Here is a 20,209-nt window from a genome sequence, read left to right on the forward strand (position 1 = left end):
GTATCTATGACAGGATAGATAAATAAATAATTGCAATTCCTACAAAAAAATGCAATCACTGATAAGCCAATTTGCCCATCCTGGGCCTCTGCTTCCTTGGATTTTGCCTGCTGGAGTTTGGGTTTTTGGAAAGCAAAGTGCAACTACTGTATCCCAGTGGTTTCTGCACATTCTGTACATTCCTGAACACAAAGTAGGCTTTTTTTTTAAAGAACAGGACAGTTAGAAAGATATGATGAAAACCAAACTGGAATATAATATTCCTGGGAAATTACAGTTCTCTATGCAAACACAGAGTCAGCAATGTAAAGGATGCTTTAGGAACAACACTGGCACAGGCTGAGTTTCTGACACTGCCAGGCCTCCTTCCCAAGCAAAACCAAGGATTACTTTAAGATCAGAATGCAAATACAGAGCAGACTCTGCTCTGGTTTAATCTACTGCATTCAGGAATTAATTCCACTGATGTCACTGCAGAAACCAACTAATATTCAGTTTTATCCTGCTTGGAATACTTTTCTCTAAAGTGATTTCTCTAAAACTTGATGGTCATGTTCATGAGCCTCTGTTGCAATGTTTGGTTTACAAATGGCATAATGGGTGTGTTTAAAGCCTAGCAATACTTCCAAAACCAGTTAAACCCTTCCTTTCCAAATTAAAATTTCAACTTTAAATTAATACAGACAGCTCTGTGAACATCTTTGCACTTAGAAAAAAACCACAGGTAGTGTTTGTTGTTAAATCTGTTGTTACCTTGGACCAATCGCCCGTTTTCCACTCGTAGCAGCCTGTGTGATCCTCACACTCCTCCTCATCTCTTGGCCTGGTGGCTGCATCACATTTGCCTTGAGAGTTTGTGCAGGTCACTGTTCTTTTCTGGATCCCCTTCCCACAGTCTGCTGAGCACTGCAAAACAGCAGGGATTTGGGTTTTGGTACAGGGTGCTTAGAAATGATAATTTTTACCTTGCTAACACAGCTCAAAGGAAAAGCTGGGTTTGTGAACACTGAGGAAAACTGATAATCTGCAAGATTTTATTACAATAATCTCAGCCACTCATAAATGAGTAATTTGGAAAGCATTGTATCTGCTAGTGAAATATTTTACTTATGAAAAGAGGCAATTCTGAAAAAAATCCTTCTTTGAAAAATATCAGGTGGCTCTTTGCTGGAATTGGTGTTACAGATGAAAAAACCCACTAAATCTGGTGTTTAAGAGCTCATCATCCATACTGAGAAAGTACACACTGAGATTTACAGCACAGAACTGCCACATCCCTTGATGTATCATGGGATGCAGCAAGGGTGATAAATGGTGGTGATAAATGCAATTTTAAATCACAGTAGCCTGAGACCACTGTTATGTTTCTGTAGTACAGCTTGGACATATCATGGCAAAATCACAGTTTTCACGTGAAACACCTTCATCCATCCATCACCTTCACTTGTTGGTTTGTCACATGCTCATCACTATGTAAATTCTGAAGGATTTTAACAAACCAACATTCATGGGAGTGAACACAAATTACCCACAAATGATTTTGTGCCTGGGCTCTATGGAAGTAGCTTCTAAAGAGCAGGGATATCTGGTCAACCAGTTGTTATCTTTGCCAAAGGCTGGCTGGAAAATCTGTTTTAATGGAGAATTTGTCTTGATTTCCTTGACTGTACTAGGTGGGAAAATGACACTGGCACAAATGGAAACCAGATTTCTGTTCTCAATAACCAGTTTGGTAACAGAGCACCAGATCTGCTGATGCTGTCACAGCCTCCTAAATCCACGTCCCCACTCTGCCTGCTCTTCCCTCTCATGCCACTGCAGTGGTGAAGAGTGAGACATTTTCTTGCAGAGCCACTGGGGACAAGAAAAATGACCTATGTACCAGCTGAGATAAAAACCAACCTCCTCTGGCATGTCAAGTTTCTCCCCTTCAGGGGATCAGCAGGGAAAAGACAGTTGATCTGACACTGAATAAATAGCGAAGATATGAGATATTCTGTGAGGTCTTTTGAATGTGTTCCAAGAAGCTTCTCCATCCAGGGGGTCTGTGCTGGAAACAAGCATCAGCTTGATATAAATTACATCAAATGGACAAATCTCAGCATGCCTGTCTAACCATCTTAAAAACACAATCCAGGCAGCTCTGACCTGCTGCCCTTGTTAAGGACGTGAATGACAAGCGTTTATGAGCTGGCAAGCAAACAGACATGCCTTTAAATACTTCAGAGCACTACAGAGTGACTCCTTGGAAATCTGGGAAACCTTCCACTCCATCTACTGTGTGACCCCCCCACGGATGGAACATCTTTGTGACCAGCACAAGGTACAGTTCTGCTGGATGCATGGATGGATCCTTCCAGGCTTTGCAGGATTCCAGTAACCACTTTGCTGGGACTCTCAGAGCACAAGACCTGCCAGAGAGCCCTAAATGGTACCTTAAAGCCATGAATTTGCCCCGAGTTGTACAGATTTTCCCAAATTATCTATCATTTTCCTCAGTCCCCAGGGCTGCACTCGTTCATCTCAAACTACAAAGTACAACACATAAAATCTTCCAAACAGTCCAATTTACTCCAAGTAAATCAAGCTGAAGTGGGAGTGCTTTTCACAGTAGGAGAAATCTCTAGGTGGGTTTTACAAGCAAGTCTGGGAAAAACACCAACTGTTTGTTCTTCCCACAGCTTTTAAGCTATTCACAGATTAATTCTGCATATACTTCCCTAGACAAAACAGCATGTGCAAGAAAGGTTTCCAACAGATCTTTGGTGGTCACATATAAATCACCCCCTTTAAGAGTGTTTTTACTTTCCTCAAGTCCTCTGTTTTCATGAAGAATTTTTTAATATAGAGATTTTACAGAGACTCCACAAATGTGCAGTCCATCCACCTGAGATCATTATGTCTGATTTTATTAACAAATTACTTAGTTAAATACCCACCAGTTTTTTCAAAGGAGCAACACAATTTTGCTGTTAAAACACAGCTCCTTTATCTGAAGAAAATCCATATTTTTTTCTACTCTAGCTCCATAACAGTAGAAACATTCACCTTTTCCTGACAGCCTCTATTTTTGTCATTAAAAATGGGTTGAGCAGTACTTTGTCCAAAACAATCCCAAGTGTTTGGCAATACAAAGGGAACTTAATTTTTTCCACGATGAAGATTGCATTGGAATTTGCTTTGAAAACAGACATTTTTGACTGGGTACCAGATATCAACTGTGTTATACAACCAAGACGTTCAAAAACATACATCAGAAAATTGATTTATAAAATGATATCACTATTGTGATATTTATTCCACAACATCAGATTAAAATGCTAAGGAATAAAGTGATTATCACTGAAGAAAAGTCCTAGGTATGAGAAGTGTTCACACTGGCAGAGCATGAAATGTGTCCTGGAGTCAACTGTGCTACATAATAGCAGAAATGTGCCAGAATAACACATTTAAAAGCACAAGTGGACAATTATATCCCTGACAAAAGGTAAATAAATGTATCAAAGGAAAAGTAAACCAGTATTGAAAAAATTATCTAAAAATGTTGTGTATTTGCACACGAGTTACGTGGTCACAAACATGGAAGATTTCCACTCTGGATTTCCAACTTTTCTCTAACTTGACTTCATCCATTCCAGAAAAAGGAGAGAGAAGTGCCTGGGATTGTTAACAAAAGACTCAAGTAAAAATTCCACATCTACAACAGGTAGGAACTGCCCCATCAGAACAGTGTCAGCTTAAACAGTTCAGCTGGTTTAGCTAAAAGAAATAAAGAGGGGAACGTTTGTGACACACAAAAGACCTACCAGACAGCTTATTAAAATTTCGGTGTGTTTCTCCACATCTTTTCAAATGAAAGAACTCAGGAAGAACACGAATATCTTGCACAAGTGAACAGATCCAGCACCTCACTGAAAGGAAATGCTGCTCTCACTTAACTGTCATCTCTCTTGCCAAGGCAAGATTTCCTGCTCAGAAGGTGCACAAAGGAATCCCACTGTGCTCGTGAAGAGACACTGCTCCTCAGGATCCCTTGTATCCTGAGCTCCTGTGACTTTTAAGCCCATTTCTAACAATAATATTTTGCAAAAGCTCTTTGACAATGTTTTAAACAGGAGTTAAAAACTGTTTCAAACAGAGATGAGTAACAAGGAATCCTTCTCACAGAAAGGGCTGTTGCTGGACAGAGCTAGGACACAGCCAGGCTGGAATGAGCCTGGGAGAGCTGGAAGTGCTGCACCAGGAGTGAAAGGATCTCATCATTCAGAGAAGCCCAACAGATACAATATCAAAACTAACATGGACATCCTATCAGGAATGTTACTCACAAAGTACAGACAAAATTGCCCTGGATTAGCCAAGTCCTGGTCAGGAACTGCAAGCACATTCCCAGCTCACTTTGCTGCTAATCAAAACACAGTCTAATTGCCTAGGCCATTTACATCAGAAATGCATTTATAATACCTGGGGGAAAAAAAATTAACTCTGCAGCTACTCAGAGATGCACCTTTTATACAAAGTATAACCAGCTTTTTCATGTTCCTGGAATTAGACAAAGGAAGGCTGGATAAGGCCCAAGGATTGTACATTCTCTGCAACATGCAGATGCCTGATATATCTGGTATTTGTTTCATACCACATTTAAATGGAGACAGAAGTCCTGGTGGGTTGCTACACTTCTGGCCTCAGGTCAGCGAAATGTTTTTCCTTCCTGGTCAGAGTTTTCAGATGGAAAGATGTAGTTACTAAAGCATATCTAAACCCTGCCTTAATAACTCATCCAGTATGGAAATCAAACCTCATCTCCACAAATAACAGTCCTACCCAGTGCTCCAATGCTGGGAGTTTGCTGACCACGAGAACACGCAGAATTTTAAGCCCTCGGCTGGATTAAGGCAGAGCTCTGGGCAGTCTGGCTCCTTTCTTGAGTGAAGTTCCTACCTTTGACCACTCTGATGCTTCCCAGATGGACAGGCAGTCCCTTCCCTCACAGCTCTGCACCGGGCTTGGTTTGTTGCCCAGGCAGTAAAGGTCCCTCGTGTTGACGTAGGTGCCGTTCTGCAGCTGATAAACACAGGTCACCTCCCTGTGCTGGACACCCTTCTCACAGGTGGCAGAGCAGGGACTCCAGTGGCCAGTCACCCACCTGGGAAGGAGCCAGAGAAAAAATGTTAACAAACTGGTGTGATAAAACATTATGCTTCTCTTAAAACCAGTGAGAAATGGGCAGCAATTCCTGGATTCGTGGGTTCTTTGATGGTGCTGTGTTATCATCACACTGAGATCACTGATTACCTTTGGGTGTGCAAAGTAGGAGAGTGTCAGGATACAAGTGAATATTCCCTCCTGACTCCATGCCAGGCAGAAACAGAAACTCTGCATCACTCTCTTTAACCCCACTCTCTACAGTGTGGCTGTGTTTTTCCCTCAGATGAAGACAGACTTGTCTGCAGACCATTCTACCCCACAAATATTCTTGCCTTTGAGAGGTACCTGGGCTGCATCTGCAAGCACAGCATCACTGCAGAGACCCTACTAACAAGCTGGGATGTGCTATGGCCAGGCACCTGGCCCTACAGGGCTTTCCCACATCCAAGACCAGAACCAGCTTCTCCAGCCCTACATTATATGACCTCAAAGCATAGAAATCCTCTACATCCTGGACCTTTAGAATGCAAAGACAGCTCCTGCCTCATTTCTCAGTCACTCTCTCAAAGGTCACTGATGAGATTTCACTTTTTGTAGTTGGGCTTTCCAGGATGTTTAATTGGAATCTCATCTGTTTGAAGTTCATGGCACTAAGGGCTTCGATCCTGGCCAGGTTCATTCACTCTGGCCAGGTGCATTCTCAATTGCATTTAACTGCCAAGGCTCAAGAAGTATTTAAAAAGACAAGACTCCCCCTAGAGAAAGGATCCCACAATGTGGTTTCCAAGCTGCTGTAGCTCACCAGGATGTGCCACAACCCAATCTGGATTGGGGTGGGGGTGTTTCCCTATGACCATCATTCCTCTGAGCTGTGGGATTCATTCACTTTGTGAGCACATCTCAGTTTCCATTTCCTTCCCCTTTGATCAAAGTGTGCTGGGAACAAATACATGGCCTTTTTTTGTTGTTGTTTGCTTTATTATGTCTTTAAAGGCTCTTTAGCAAAAACCCAGCCCAACGCTGTGAGGTATTTGAGTTCCTCCGAAGTAAGGAACATATTGATGCCATGAGGGAAAGGAGGCATCCTCACCCCTCCATCTTCCAGCTCCCACTGACTCCAGCAAGTGCTGAAAGCACCACTGTGGTTAGAGCTGAATAAAATGTCTAAGAAGAATCTGGATTAAGAGGGATGTAGGGAAGGACACTTTTTTCCTAAGGAGAAGCAGCATCCATCTTCACACTTCCTGCAATCTGTCAGTGAGGAACATGTTCTCTGTAATTACAGGCATTCCTGGATGGAGGGAAGGACTGGAGCAATAATCCTGAGAAAGGCCATCATGCCTTTCTCACCAGGCAATTGACCTTCTAGCCTGTTATTTAGGGCTGTCATCTAGATTAGTATCCTTACATCATGAATCTTTTACTTGTCACCCAGTCCTGGGCTGTCTGTTATGAAAAGTGGCCCAAATAAGACTTCTCAAAAACAAGCCTGCTCAGAAATACTATTTCATTCTGCTAAAGGCTCCTGTAGCCCAGGCAGAACAACATAAGTGCTCAACAACTTATTAACCACATTTCTTTTGAAGTTGTCATGTAACTTCTCTGAAACAAATCCAACAACTGTTTCCCATCCTCCCATTCCTGAATGGGAAAAAATCAGTTCAGCACAACTTGAAACATCTTCACCTGGTGCAAGTGTCATGAATTAATTTGCAAATGCCATGACTAATGACCTGGTGTGACAGCACTGATGACTGAGCTGATGACTGATGACAGGGAAGGCAAGAAGCCATTTGGTTTGAGCAGGACCAGGCCACCTGTCTTTTGTGGAACAGGGCCCCACTCAAATGTTTCTGTGCTTTAAAGCAGTTGACTCACACATCTGTGAATTCCTGTTGGCTAAAACAGCTGGTAAGACACCAAACCTGTTTCTCCAGACTGCAGTTTTGGTGCATCTCTGTGGCTCAGCAATTGGCACCTCCCTTATGGAACAGGAAAATGTCAGCTGGAAAATCGAATACTTGGGCTGAAAGTCTGACAAAAATAGCCCTGAAGTGCAGAAATCAGTGTTCATGAGAATTAACAGCCAGGCCCCCTTGGTATCAGCTGGGCTCTGCCCTGTGAGAGGTCCATCTGGGTGAAGGAACCTCTCAGCAAAGGCAGGGAGGGGATGGAGTGACTGTGCTTTACGAGCAGAACGTGAGTCACAGAGCCAGGAACAGGTTCTGTCCAGGCTCCACTCAACTAATACTCACTTCAGCACTGTGCTCTCCCTGTGATCTACAGCCACTGGCAAAAGAAAAAGGGAAAGGGACTGGAAGCAAAGAAAGATAAAAATACATTCTTGGCAGAGGCTGTGTGTGAGCTTGCATTTAGGATGGGCAGCACACAGCATGCCAACTATTCCCAAGATGCTTTAAGAAGCAAGGTTATGGCTTTCTTTTCAGGAAGGAGAATTCCTTCTTTAGTTTTTTTGTTGCTCTTGTGGAGGGGAGAGATCACCTTGTTTTCTACCCTTTTTGGTGGTGTCTAGCTGGTGCCACTCCAGTACAAATACAACAGGGAGTAACTGGAAAACTGGCACAGAAAACCTAAATATTATCATCATCATTGCACAGCATGAGCTGAAACCCAGGGTATCAGTACAAAGATGTGTTTGTGCTAAAAAAACAATCTCCAAGTTTTTTGTTGGAGTGGGCAGCTTCAGCTGCCCATCCACTTCATCCATCCCTGATCCCAGCCCAGTGCTCACAAATAAGGAGGGGCAATGCTGGAAGGGATCTCTGAAACCTCACAGTCCACTCTGTCCTGCCTGTGACAACTGCTGCTAACATGGAATTGAAACACTTAGAAAGTAATGGTTCTTTTGAAATGGTGGGTTTAGTTTCATATCCAGGAGACAAGTGACATGAAATGTCTGCATAGTAATAATATCAGTTAAGTAGGTTATTTTCAAAGGCACCAAGGGGAAGATCACTTTGACCACAAAACTCCATCCTCTCAGTGGAATCTCTGCCTGGCTCAATGGCTTGTAAAAATGATCTGGCTAACAAGTAAAGGTGAGTCCCACGTGCAGCCCTGGCAGTGCCCTGACCCCCCCACAGCTCCCCCAAAGTTTCCTTCACAGGCAGCTGAAAATATTTTTGGTGCCTGTAACATAGAGAATCACTGCAGTTATGTCTTCACAACATCATTCACAACTAAAGTGGAAAAACAAGGGATTTATGGATAAAGTGATTAAAGATGAAAATTTCTGCCAGTTTCATATTTAGTAAGGAATGTGCAGCAAGATATCAGCAGAATTACTATCTGCAAGTAATATACACACGGGGAAGAAAAATGCGATGCACAAATAGTATCATGTTATGGTTCCTATTAAATTACATCACAGGCAGATTTTCTGTCATTACACCTTTTGAACACCCCTGATGTGTTTAACAATGAGACTTACTTATAGGGTGGGGTTTTTTTTAAAAAAAGGGTAAGTATTCTTCTTATGACAATGTAAAAAATAACTCCAGTGTTCTAACTCCAAACCCCAAGCTGGCTCTGTATTATTAACTAAGCCAATTAACTGCTGTACACTAAGCCCTGTGTGTATCATACAGTGCTCTTGGCTTCCAGTTACACTTTAAGCCTGTAAATTGATCTTAGGGATTGCTTACCACCAGAGCTTGTCTCAGTTTGGTCTTTCCCTCTCAGGTTATAACCTGCCCTCTGTGGGACCATGGGAGAGCTCCAGCTGGAGTCCCTGGAGAGCCCCTCATTTTGCCAACAAGCCCTGATTTACGTGACAAACACACTCATCTTGCTCACAGCCACAGGGATGGCTTTCTCTGTGGTATTATTTTTTGTAATCTTACCTCTGTAGAAGACTCAAGAGCTAAAACAGCCTGCTGGTGGTCAGATCCAGGGAGACAGTGATGAGCTTTCAAGCACAGATTTTAACCCAGTCAGTGGCTGTCTTTCTAGCTAAAAAATGCCCAGAAGGGTGTGATTTTCAAAAGCCTCAAAAAGCTGGGATGGGCAGGACATGCAATCTGAGAGGGCTGTTCAAAATCTTCTGAGTCTTCCTCAACCTTTGACCTCCCAGTATCTCTTCTGAGGAATTGGGAGTTCTTCTTCTAATCTGCTTTGGCAACACTCATCTGGCAGGCCCCTGGAGCAAACTTGAAATATCTTTTGGAGGTTCAGTTCATCATTTGATCTTTCCATGGTCAGGATTAGTCATTAACCTTGAATTATCTACACTACCTACTTGCCTACGACTCCCACATTTTCTAGGAAAAAAAAATTGTCTACAGCACTATGTACAAAAACCCAGGGGAGATGAGTGTCTGCAAACGAGGGCTTGTGGCTGAAGATTTGGGGAAAAAATGCTGTGAAGATAAAATGGATCAGGGGAGTTCAATAAAAAGACATGGGGTCACCTTTTAGCAATTTACAGCCTCTTATAACACAAAATCATTTGAAATTCTATGGTAAATATTGCAGCCCACATTTCTGCCTCGAGCCCTTCAGAAGAACAGTGTCTGCAAATGGGTTCTTTTCCACTAACTAAACATCCAGGACATATTCACACATTCCTCACTATCTACAGGGATTGTGTTACTTTTGTTCCCTTCCCAATGCTACAGTGAAATTGTTTCCCTGCTTTCACAGTAATAGCTCAGATGTGACCAAAGACATGTTTGCAATAACACTTTTTTTTCTGTTATTAAACCCATTTTTTTTGAACTAGTTGTAGTTAAGAGCCCATTCTACCACAGAGTAAAGTATCAGATGAAATCTGCTACAAAACAAGACAGCTTATCTGAAAAAATACCTGTGACAGAACCTAATCTAAAACCCCATAATCTGAGGGTTTTATTTCTAATAGATTTTATTGAATAACTTTTGGTTTAACATACATTGTTGCACTAATGTACAGGTGAGGATAAACCCATGTCCAGTTAGCACTGGCTGTCTTTAGCACCAGTTTGTGATGCCAAAATCATGCCAAAGGCATTGAAAAGTTGGTTTTCTGAGGCACCTGTGTGAAACTGTGACTCTACTGATGTCAGGCAGAACTCAGACTGACTTGCAGCAGGGCCAGGATTTCACATGGGATAATTTTAGCAAGGAGAATTGGAAAAGGTTCCTGAGAATCAGTCATGTGGAACTGACAGTCAGATACACTTTGCTTACATCTATCAAACTCAGCTCATGCTCAAATATGTAGAAGCAAGAAAACTCTGCTTGCAAAAGGACTCATGATTTCCACAAAATACGCACACTGCTGTTGGATCAACCTGACCCCACACACTTCTCAAACTCTCCACCACCCCTCTGCTGTACTGGGGTCAAAATAATCAGGTGAATCTTGTTTTTTGGGAACAGGTTGGTGCCACACCCAGTCACTAGAAGGTTTGTGTTTTTGTTGGTTGTTTTTTTTTTTTTTTGGAAAAAAGTACAAGGAATCTAGTAGAATAATACAGCTGCTGATGTCGAAAGTAGGACTCCAAGACTAACATTCCTGTCTGATTGCCTTTATAAACAGTGCTCAGTAATTTTCCAGTACAGTAGTCATTCTGCTAACAGACTTGCCAACTTTCACTCACACAGGTTTCTTTTTCTCTTTAGTGGTTATCATTTTGACAGGTTTGTTTTTTAATTTCCCACCAATAAGATCAGCCACGGGGACAATGTTTTATAATTTACATGCACCTTGGGAAGTTCCTTCTTTTAAATGGGAGCCATTGTTTTCTCCCTCCTCCCCTCCCAAAATGAGCAGATCACTCAGTTTTGGAGGACTCAGTGGGGTTGGTGTGAGTAGGTGTCCTTTTTCCTGGCAGCTGCCTCACTACACTAAGGGACAGAACAGCAGCACTCCCAGAGCCCTTCTCAATGAGTTACCCCTTCCCTCATCCATGGCTGGTGTAGCTTTGATGTGGTAACTGGTGTCCAGCTCCACTCCCTCCTTTTCAAGGAAAACAGTGCCTTTTCCTCAGCTCCCACCACAGGATGCAAACTGTGAAGAGCATTACAGCAGGCAGCAGTAGGAGTGGATTTCACCATTCAACATTTTGCTAGATTATCCTGCTAATATTTTTTTCTTTTTGGTGGGTTAGAACTGCACTTGGCCTGAAGAGCCTCAAACCAAAGCAGCACAGATCATTTAACATTTTAAAACAGGGCAATGGTCAACCATAAGGTTGCTGAGTCAAACACTGGTACTGGGGAAAACAGTGAAATAAGGCAGCCTGGGTGTTCACACCAAAGCTAAGTAACTTGTCTCATGACTCCATGTGAAAACTAATGCCAAACTAACTCCTCCTCTACCAAGTCATCTTGGATTATTTGATGTAAACACATTTAGCAGTAGGCAATAAACCCTCCTCATTCTACTCTCTGTTCCCCAGCCTTCTCTTAGTTCTCTTCCAGAATTGCTCCATGGAGCTGAGTTGCTGGGTTTGCTTGAAAACATCTTTTTGTCTTTCAGTGGCTAATTAAGCACTGACTGGTACCTGCTGACCTGGAACAGGTGATTTTGTGTCTCCCCGTGGATGGGGATCCCCATCACCTGTCACAGCAAGACACCAGCTACTCCCTCACAAAGGTGCCCAGCAGTGTCTCAGGCCTTTTGCTCTGCAGGATTTTGGCCTCTGCTCCTGCATCCCAGGCTGGTGTCCCCGAGGAGCAGCCACCAGGGCGCAGCATTCCTGGCTGGCTCGGCCGCCCCGGCCAGCACAGTCCTGGCAAATTCATTAAGCTCCAACTGATTCTAGAGATCCCACCTCCAGCTTTGGGAACTACTTCAAAATGAGCTCCTACGTGGTGCCTCCTTGGATCAGAGGGTGCTAACATTGCTATTTATGCCAGATTTCCAGGCTAAAATGATTTGAAACTCTCCCCATGGCTGTTCCTTCTTTTTCTTTTTTTTTTTTTCATGAAACCAAATCCAACACACACCAAAGATGTTCCTCAGCACAAGGCACAGACAAGGTTTTGATCTCATGGCCATTGAACCTTATGGATGATAAACACTTGCACAGCTCCCAAAAGAGCCTGACAGCATTAATGAAAGAACAGACTCATTTGGAACCATTAAATGTCCAGCTCAGTCCCTTCAGTTCACACACAGCCAAAATGTTCCTTAAGTTTAGTGTAATTTCCACACAGCCCTGTGAGCAATTTGCTGATACTCCCAAAAAAGTCTTCCATCACACTGTTCCCCCCAAATTCTATTTGCAAGTCTTTCACCACACAAACTAAATTCAAAACTGTTCTTCTCCCCATCTACCTGCAATGAGAACACACATAAAATGTGGTGCAAACAGACCAGAATGGGGGAGCCAGACTGATTTCTGTGTTTTGTATTGGGATTTCTGTATTCTTGGGCTGTTATACAGCACTGTCACAGGTACATGGTGGAGTCTGAAGGGAGAGGAGGACTCTCAGTCAGCAGGGTCATATGGACACACTCCATGAGCTTAAATCAGACCAGGAATCAAAGCAATGGGCACTATCACTCACCCCACACCGAGGCACCATTATTTGGGCAGTCCCCAGCCTTTTGGATGGGCTGCTGAGGTGCTGAGCCAGCTTGAGGGGCCTTGGCTGGCTCTTACCACTGGCTTCATTTTTCCCCCCCGGGCACCGTTGTGGTGCGTGAGCCCTTGGAGAGGATGGAGTTGGATTCCAGCCCATGGACGGAAAAGTGAAAGTGGAATAGAAGAAAGAAAGAAGGAAGTGATCCATGTAACCACAGCCCTGACCTCAGCAGCGTGCCAGCTTTTACAGAGGATTTGGAGGGCAACAATAATCAAGGACACGGTGCTAAAAGGATGCAGGATGGGCTTCCTTCAGGCAAAACTCACTGGCTGCATTTCTTTGACTAAAATAACTGGGTTTGCAGACAAAGGAAATGTGGTAGATTTAATCTGTTTGGTGAAGTCCTTTTGCTGCATGGGAAATGTTTACTGGTGATATGCTGGGAAACATGGATATAATTGTGCAATTCATATGGCAGGTGAGAGCCGGGCTCTCACTCACCTGTAGTACTGCAAAGGAGTATCAGGTATGGAAGGAATTTAGATTAGTTACTAGTGGACTTCCTGAAAGCTCTGTCCTGCATTTGATCCAACTCAGTCTGTTCATTAATGACCCTGGCACAGAGAGAAGAAAAATGCTGAAAAATTAGGGAAAATGCTGACAATACAAAGTGTAGAAGCACTGTCAATACCTCAGAGGATTAGGATGTCATCCAGGAAGGTCTGAATAACCTTGAGTACTGCAATAACAAAGATAGGATGGAAATTAATAGCACAGAGTGCAAGGCTGTGTGCTTAGGGACTAATAACAAGCATTTCTGTGTTAAAGGAGGGTTCATATGCTGAAAAAAATGAGGAGGAAAACATCTCCAATGACTGTCAGCCACAAATATGATGCAGCCATGAAAAAAAAGCAGTAAGAACTTAAAGTAATGGATTTAGCCCAGAAAAATGATGGAAGGAGGAGATACAATGGTTTGCTGTCTCATATGGCACTGAGCCCAAGGCAAAGAGTAAGGGAAGGAAAACACTGTATAAGCAAAGGAGCAGAGCTGATGCACAGAAAAAAGGCTGAAAAATGACAATGACTAATTAAGGCTGGAAATAAAAGATCCTGACCCACATGAACAGCAAGGTCACAGCGGAGCCTCCCAGTGAGGGAAAGGAGCCCGTTTCAGTTTATGGAAGGGAGTCTATAACATGCTGCTGGTGGAAGCAGAAAACTAACCCTTGGGCTCAGGAGGTATTTTCAAGTCCTAAGCAGTGAAACTAAGGGCTCAGGTCTCCTGTGGTTTTCCTGCAGATGCAGGCAGGGATTTCTGGTGTAGGAACACCACCCATTCAGCAGGTCCCTGGATGGACTCAACCTCCATGAAAATGCATTGCAGCGAAGAGCACAAAAATCCCCAGCGTTCGCTCACAGGCCATTCCACTGCAAGTCCAACAGTTGGGAAATTTCATGTGGTTTTGGTTCTTTTCCTGCACTGGAGGGGAGCAGTGTCACATTCCCAGCCCCAACCATGCATGCTGAAGTTGTGTGGCCACTGGCCGACCTGTGTTTTCAGTAATAACAGCTGATGTGATCTGTGATTCCTGAGCCCGGTGCCAGCCCCAGCGCCGGGTTTGCCGCGTATTTGGGTTGGTGCTCAGAGCCCTGGAAGCAGCCCATACACACCACATGCAGGAATCCAGATTCCATCTGGTTACAGCAGGGTTTTGTAAAAAATACCTAAAGAGCTAGGCAGAGGATTAGAATAAAGAGGTGCTAATAGGGTGCAGTTGGGACAGGAAAGGAAGCTGTAAAGAATTTAATGGAAAAAGAGGGTCAAGGAACATAAAAAATAAAATAGGAAGAAAAAGAGGCACTTTTTTTTTAAAAGGTGAAAGAGTAACAATAATAAAGAATGAAAGATTCTTTTATTTTTGCCAGTTTCAACAAAACCCTTAAGAAAATTCTCTTCTGTGACGTTTAATTTCAAAACATGTCAGTGTATCCAACCAATTTTTAAATCCTGCTTTGTTTTTCTCAGATGCAGGGTTGCACTTGGAGAGTTCTGATCTTCTCCTTGGCCTCATGAAACTACTGTCCCCTGCCCCACATTATTTGGCTCTCTCAAGAGGTGGTTGAAGTTCAAAGGGATATATAATTTACAAAGCACTTTGGGATTGTGGTGGAAGAAAGACACTGTTATTAATAACGTACCCTTTTTTTCTCCTGATCACTTTATATAATGTAACTATTTTTTTTATTTTTATTACAATCTCAACTGCAACAGCCTCTTCCTCCATTTAAACAACATGATCTCAGCCCATCCCAAAGAGTTTGTAATCTGGGTCATACATGGATTGAGGGAGGAAACAAAGGGACAGTGTGGGATAGTGAATTAAAGTCACACAGCACATCCAAAAGTGAAACAGAGACTGAGCGTCCCCCGACCCAGCCCTGTGCTGGCCATGAGACCCCTCTCTAGAGATAAACACTCTGTAAGGTGATTCTCTTAAATTTTGAGTGAAAGTGTAAATGTAGTTCAAAATGCACAAAACAGAGCAGGTTTACCAGAGAAAGGAGAGCATTGTTCCTTCTTCTGAACTCAGGTGAAGGGCTTAGGTCTGAGTGGAAACGGGAAAGGACCTTATTGTAACAAGATGCTACAATAATTTTACTTGAAACCCTAAAACAAATTCAGGGCTCATAAAAAAAGCATTGACATGGTGAAAGAGAATGGTTTCTTTAAGATGTTCTTGGTCAGAGAATATGCTAAGCATGCATTTCTAATGTCTGGGTGGGCAAACGCAAGTGGAAATTTAAATTCTACAGAGGCACAGAGAATGTGCTTCTGAAAATGTTTCCAGTTAAAAGCATGTTAAGTGTGAAAGTGTAGCCTACACGGAGGGAGGGAGGGAGTGTGGTCTATCAGATCATCAGCAAGGATTCTGTGGCCTTTCCGGGTACTGAGAGCATTTGGTGTCTGCTGTCACTGCTCTGGAAAAAAGGACCAACAAGAGGAACACTGTGCCAGAGCTGATTGTTCCTGGGGAGAACTCTGCTAAATTGTGGCTGTAAACTGCCTGGTAACCCCACACAGAAGAAGAGATACCTTGGAATAAGGACTGGACCTGAATCTCCAAAGGAGACTCTCCAAATCTGGTTATAGGAACAGAGTAATCCTTTCTCAGGAGGCTCTGTGTGATTTATCCTGACCTGGACAGGCAGCAATGCCATGGTGGAAGTGTGCAGCAAAGAGGAGACATCCAGGGGCTCATTCAGGGTCATGGAATCCCCCTGAGAAATAGCCCTGTGGGTCTTGGGGCTATAGCAGACCTGACAGCCAGGACCTCCCTTTGCTGCCCTCCTGACAGAGGCAGAAGCTGCCCACGTCTTCTAGAGCTTTTTAAGTTGCTTTTCTTCATCTCCACCACCTGGATGCCCTCCAGGTACCTGCTTGGCCTCCTCCAGCCTCCTCACAGTGACTTCATAAAAGGTCTAGGAGTATTTCATGGCAGGGTACAAACAAAAGCAGATGCTTTCTGTTTCTGTCTGAGAGTGACATGATAGAAATCCCAGCATTCCTGGATTCAGGAAACTTCCTCATGGAAATGCCAGTTGTTTCCTCGAAGCCACTGGGAGTTTGGCTCTCCTTACACACCTGGAAGCTCAGGGGGCATCTCATTTTACCCTTCAGTACTGAAAGCTGTGTGGCCACAATATTGTACAGCAGCAATAACAGGCACAAACTGAAACCTGAACCAGCCTGGCCTTATTGATGGATGACCTGACACTGGAGTTCCCTGCTCCAGGGCACTTTAATCAGAGTGCAGGTCTAATTAGAAGGAAGTGTGCTGTTTGTCATTTTCCCCATTGTTTCTGCAAGGAGGATTAGCTTTGTAGGAGCGTTTCCCTGGCTTGTCTGAATATAAAAGATGCAACAGCCAGCAGGTTTGTTTGAATATGATTTTTAAGGTATTTATTCTAAACTGATTTTACGTTACAACTACTATGAAAATTGGAGAGTCTATAGTAGCCTACAATGCTAAAGATTACTGCAGAGCAAGAGTGAACTTTTTTGTTAGCAAACAAACTGAACAAATTAATGTACCTTCCTGTGTTTCCTCATTTTGGCCAGAAAAGTCTTTTTTTTAACACAGTGCAGATCAAAATTAATTCAGCTAAAACTGCTTGCCAAATCAGAAAGAGAGCTTTTTATTGCTTTTAAGACTTATTACTATTAGATCTCTAATTACTCCTACTGAGGAGAAAAGCACTCTTACTGAGGAAGGCATCTATAATGTGTTTCATCATAATTTCTTGAGTCCTTTTTTTTTTTTTGGTAGCACTGTTTGACAGTTAATTATACCCTATTCTGTGCTGATTCAGGAAAGGAAAAGGTTAGATATGCAGTCACTGGACTCTTGTCTAACTTTACACTGTAAGTTGCTCTGTCTCCCAGGAGGCAGCCAAGGGGAAAAGAAAACCATCCCCAAACAATGCATGGAGGCAGCTTGCATGGAATCTGGCCTTGCTGGCCACAGATTAAATGGGCTTTGTCTGAGGTAATGAAAATCTGACCTGCTCAACAAAAGGAAATGAATATTACAGCTGCTTACTGTGGCTAACAATGTGTCCCAATGCTTTCAGACATTTTCACTGTGTTCACCAGATGGAGGCTTTGGAAATGGGTGATTTCTGAAGGGAAGGGATATTGGTTTGCAGTGGTTTTTAGCTCCTTACCGTGACTGGCAGGGGTGTGTGTTACATTTCCTGACCTGGGGCTCGGGGCGTGTCACTCGCTGGCAGTCACTGTCATTCACCAGTGTCATGGTCTTGTTAATAATTCGGGTACAGGACACAATGGTTTTCCTTTCACCTACAAGTCAAACAAAAAAGAACTCTGAACAAAACCCTGTCAACTCCTTAACCAAAACTCAGCAGTTTGGAGCTCCCTGTTCCCTCTACAAGACTGTGCCCTGCAAGCAATTTTATTCTCCACTTCTGCCTTACCGTTGTACTCTTTTTCCACCCCCCCAGAAAAGCTACAAATCTTTAGCCAATAATTCTGCAATTGACTCCTTCACAGGGACAGCAGGTTGGGCTTTCTCTTTCTAGTGTTTAACGTGGAAAACATCTTGAAAACAATTTGCTTTCATTTCTTGTTCCTCCCCCACAGGTAGCTGTGCTCTGTAATCACCTCAGACAGATGTGCTGATAACCACAGGACAGCTGCCTCTTGCTGCTTCCAGGCAGGAACAGTCGGGTTGAAAAGGAGTGATGGAAGTTCAAGAGAGATTAACGGGGGTCGGTTTTGTTTCACAAAGAGCTGAAATTAAACCTCCAAAGTAAGAAAATCTCATCTTTTGGCCCTCCAGATATACTGCTTTAAAAGCCCTGCTAGTAGGATACATCTCAGCATTTCTCACAGAAACTCACATCAGGAGTGTCTTTCCCCAGGACACTGCAGTGTGGCCCTCAGGGCTCTGCCTTCCCCTGTGTGACCCCAGGAAAGCTGGGCCACAGGGCAGCATGACAATGACCACAGGTGATAAGGAAAATGCCACCCCTCCACAGTGTGACTTTGCCCCACTGCTAATTATTTTGGTTCCTCAGAGCCTCTTTCTAACCCTGAGCCTGCATCAAATGGAGTTTATTCATTCATGACCTGCAGCAGCTAATAAAAAATAACTCAAATTCTGTAAATAAAAATTTTGTAAAAGTCTGTTTGGAAGGGAAAAAGAGAAAAGGCCCTTCCCAGCTTGGATAAGGAGTAACAGCATCTGGCAACCAAAATAAAAGATCGACTGTCAAGCTACCACTGGTAGGAGCCATGGTCGGCAGACACTGATTTTATTCAAATACATAGCAAGCTTGCAACAAAAAACAAAGCCACAAACAAATCTCCTACTCATTCATGTGAGGATTTAATGACTCAGAAATTATTATTTTAATGCATGAGTAAAAGTAAGTGTCTATTTTAAAATGAGTTCTATTTACAGAAAAAAATAAATCCATGGTTTCAGTGCACTGAGGGTAGTGAGCCTGCAAATGTGAAGATGAGCCCTCTTTCCTTCTGTCACATCATATCATAAATAACTGGGGCTGCTGGTGAAGAAAGACTGGCCAGAATGCATGGAAACGATCTGTTTTCCTCAGGGAACAACCTACTCCTTCCAGCACTGAAAATTCAATGGACAGTGGCTGACAAACCAGTCTCTGGTTTCACAGCACCAACTCCCCTCAGGGTTTCAGCAGATCTGTCTCAGCACATCGGAGGGATCCTGTGAAATCTGAGCTCTGCCGTGTGCTCCTGGACTCCCAGCACGTCCACCCTGGGACTGTCACAGCAGCACTGCCCCTGCTCCATCCCTGGGCCAGGAGGTGTCTCCTGGTGAACATGCCTGAACACCTGGGAAGACTCTGCTCCAAGAACGTGAGGGGGGTTTGAAATATGGGGCTGCAGCAGAGCCCTGAGCCACCTGAGGAGCACAAATCCAGGTGTGGCTCCAGCCTATGGTGAGGAGCCGACAGAGCAAGTCCCTGCCAAAATCCCGGGTGAGAATTAACTGTAGGGGATGGGATGAGAGCTGGGAGAGCTGGTGAGAACGAGCTCTCATTTGAGTTCATTATGACAACATCCATTCCTACAGCCAGTTTCCATCCCCCTCTCTTATGCCTGGTGTCTGCAAACCCCGTACAGCGAGTCCCACCAAGCTTCCCAAGATCCCTACCTCCTCCACACTGCACACTGCATCCTTCCCATCCACTGTGTGTCCAGATGTACAAGGAATCCTGTTGCTTTTCTGGCTCACTCCTGTTTTCAGCAGTATAGTTTACAGGAATGGTGTATTCATAATGAATCCCATAATTCTGGTCATGAAATAACAGCACCTGGTTCGGCAGGAAAAGAAAGGCAGTTACAACACACTGTACTGGGAAAGCCAACAGACTGTGGAGACAGTAATGCTGGAAATGCTGGCTCAGGCCAAGGTTTCTATAACATAAAACATAAAATATACCTTGTGAAAAGCAACCAAATCTTTATCTAGAAACCTGAAATTACAGTGGCATTGGTAAAACAGGGCACTGCGGGAGCAACAACTGCTTATGATTTGTGAATATTTAAAACAGCCATGGAGATGTCTAAACCTAAAATTCAGGGCAGAACTTTAAGCCTTATGTGCAATCAACAGGCCACTGACTACCCAAAGAGAAGCAGTAAGACAACAGAAAGCATTAAATCAACACTTTTCATACAGCAACTATTTTAATGAGCATCTATAGAGTTAACACATCTGAAAGGTCAAGGTGATCCCTCTCAGAGCAAAAATAGCTAATGCAAAAAAAGTCACAGATCTCCTGGGAAATGTGGCACTCACAGTGAGTGTGACTATTGCTGCTGACAAGCTGTGGCAGCAGGATTTTATTGCCTCAGAGGCCTGAGGATGACAAGGAAGAGCCCTATCATAGAGCTGCTGGCAGCATATATTTTCATAGCCTGCGTATTGCCAGAGGAAGGTGAAACCTGCTTCCAGCAGCA

The 20,209-nt window shown here is 43.4% G+C and overlaps 1 protein-coding gene across 1 annotated transcript in view; it reads right to left on the reverse strand.

The window, feature by feature from the left end:
- The window catches only part of ADAMTS17 (ADAM metallopeptidase with thrombospondin type 1 motif 17), a 164,362-nt gene that overhangs the window by 19,511 nt on the left and 124,642 nt on the right, over positions 1–20,209 (reverse strand). Inside the window, exons 18-21 of the mRNA XM_051796783.1 lie at positions 19,401–19,560; positions 17,410–17,545; positions 4,942–5,146; positions 754–906 (exon numbers count right to left, since the gene is read on the reverse strand). Coding sequence (XP_051652743.1) covers positions 754–906; positions 4,942–5,146; positions 17,410–17,545; positions 19,401–19,560 — 654 coding nt within the window. The remainder of the gene's footprint in view (positions 1–753; positions 907–4,941; positions 5,147–17,409; positions 17,546–19,400; positions 19,561–20,209) is intronic.

This window comes from Manacus candei, unplaced genomic scaffold, assembly GCF_025592945.1.
Source record: "Manacus candei isolate 608988 ecotype Guabito, Panama unplaced genomic scaffold, ASM2559294v1 h1tg000046l, whole genome shotgun sequence".
NCBI classification, from domain to species: Eukaryota; Metazoa; Chordata; class Aves; order Passeriformes; family Pipridae; genus Manacus; species Manacus candei.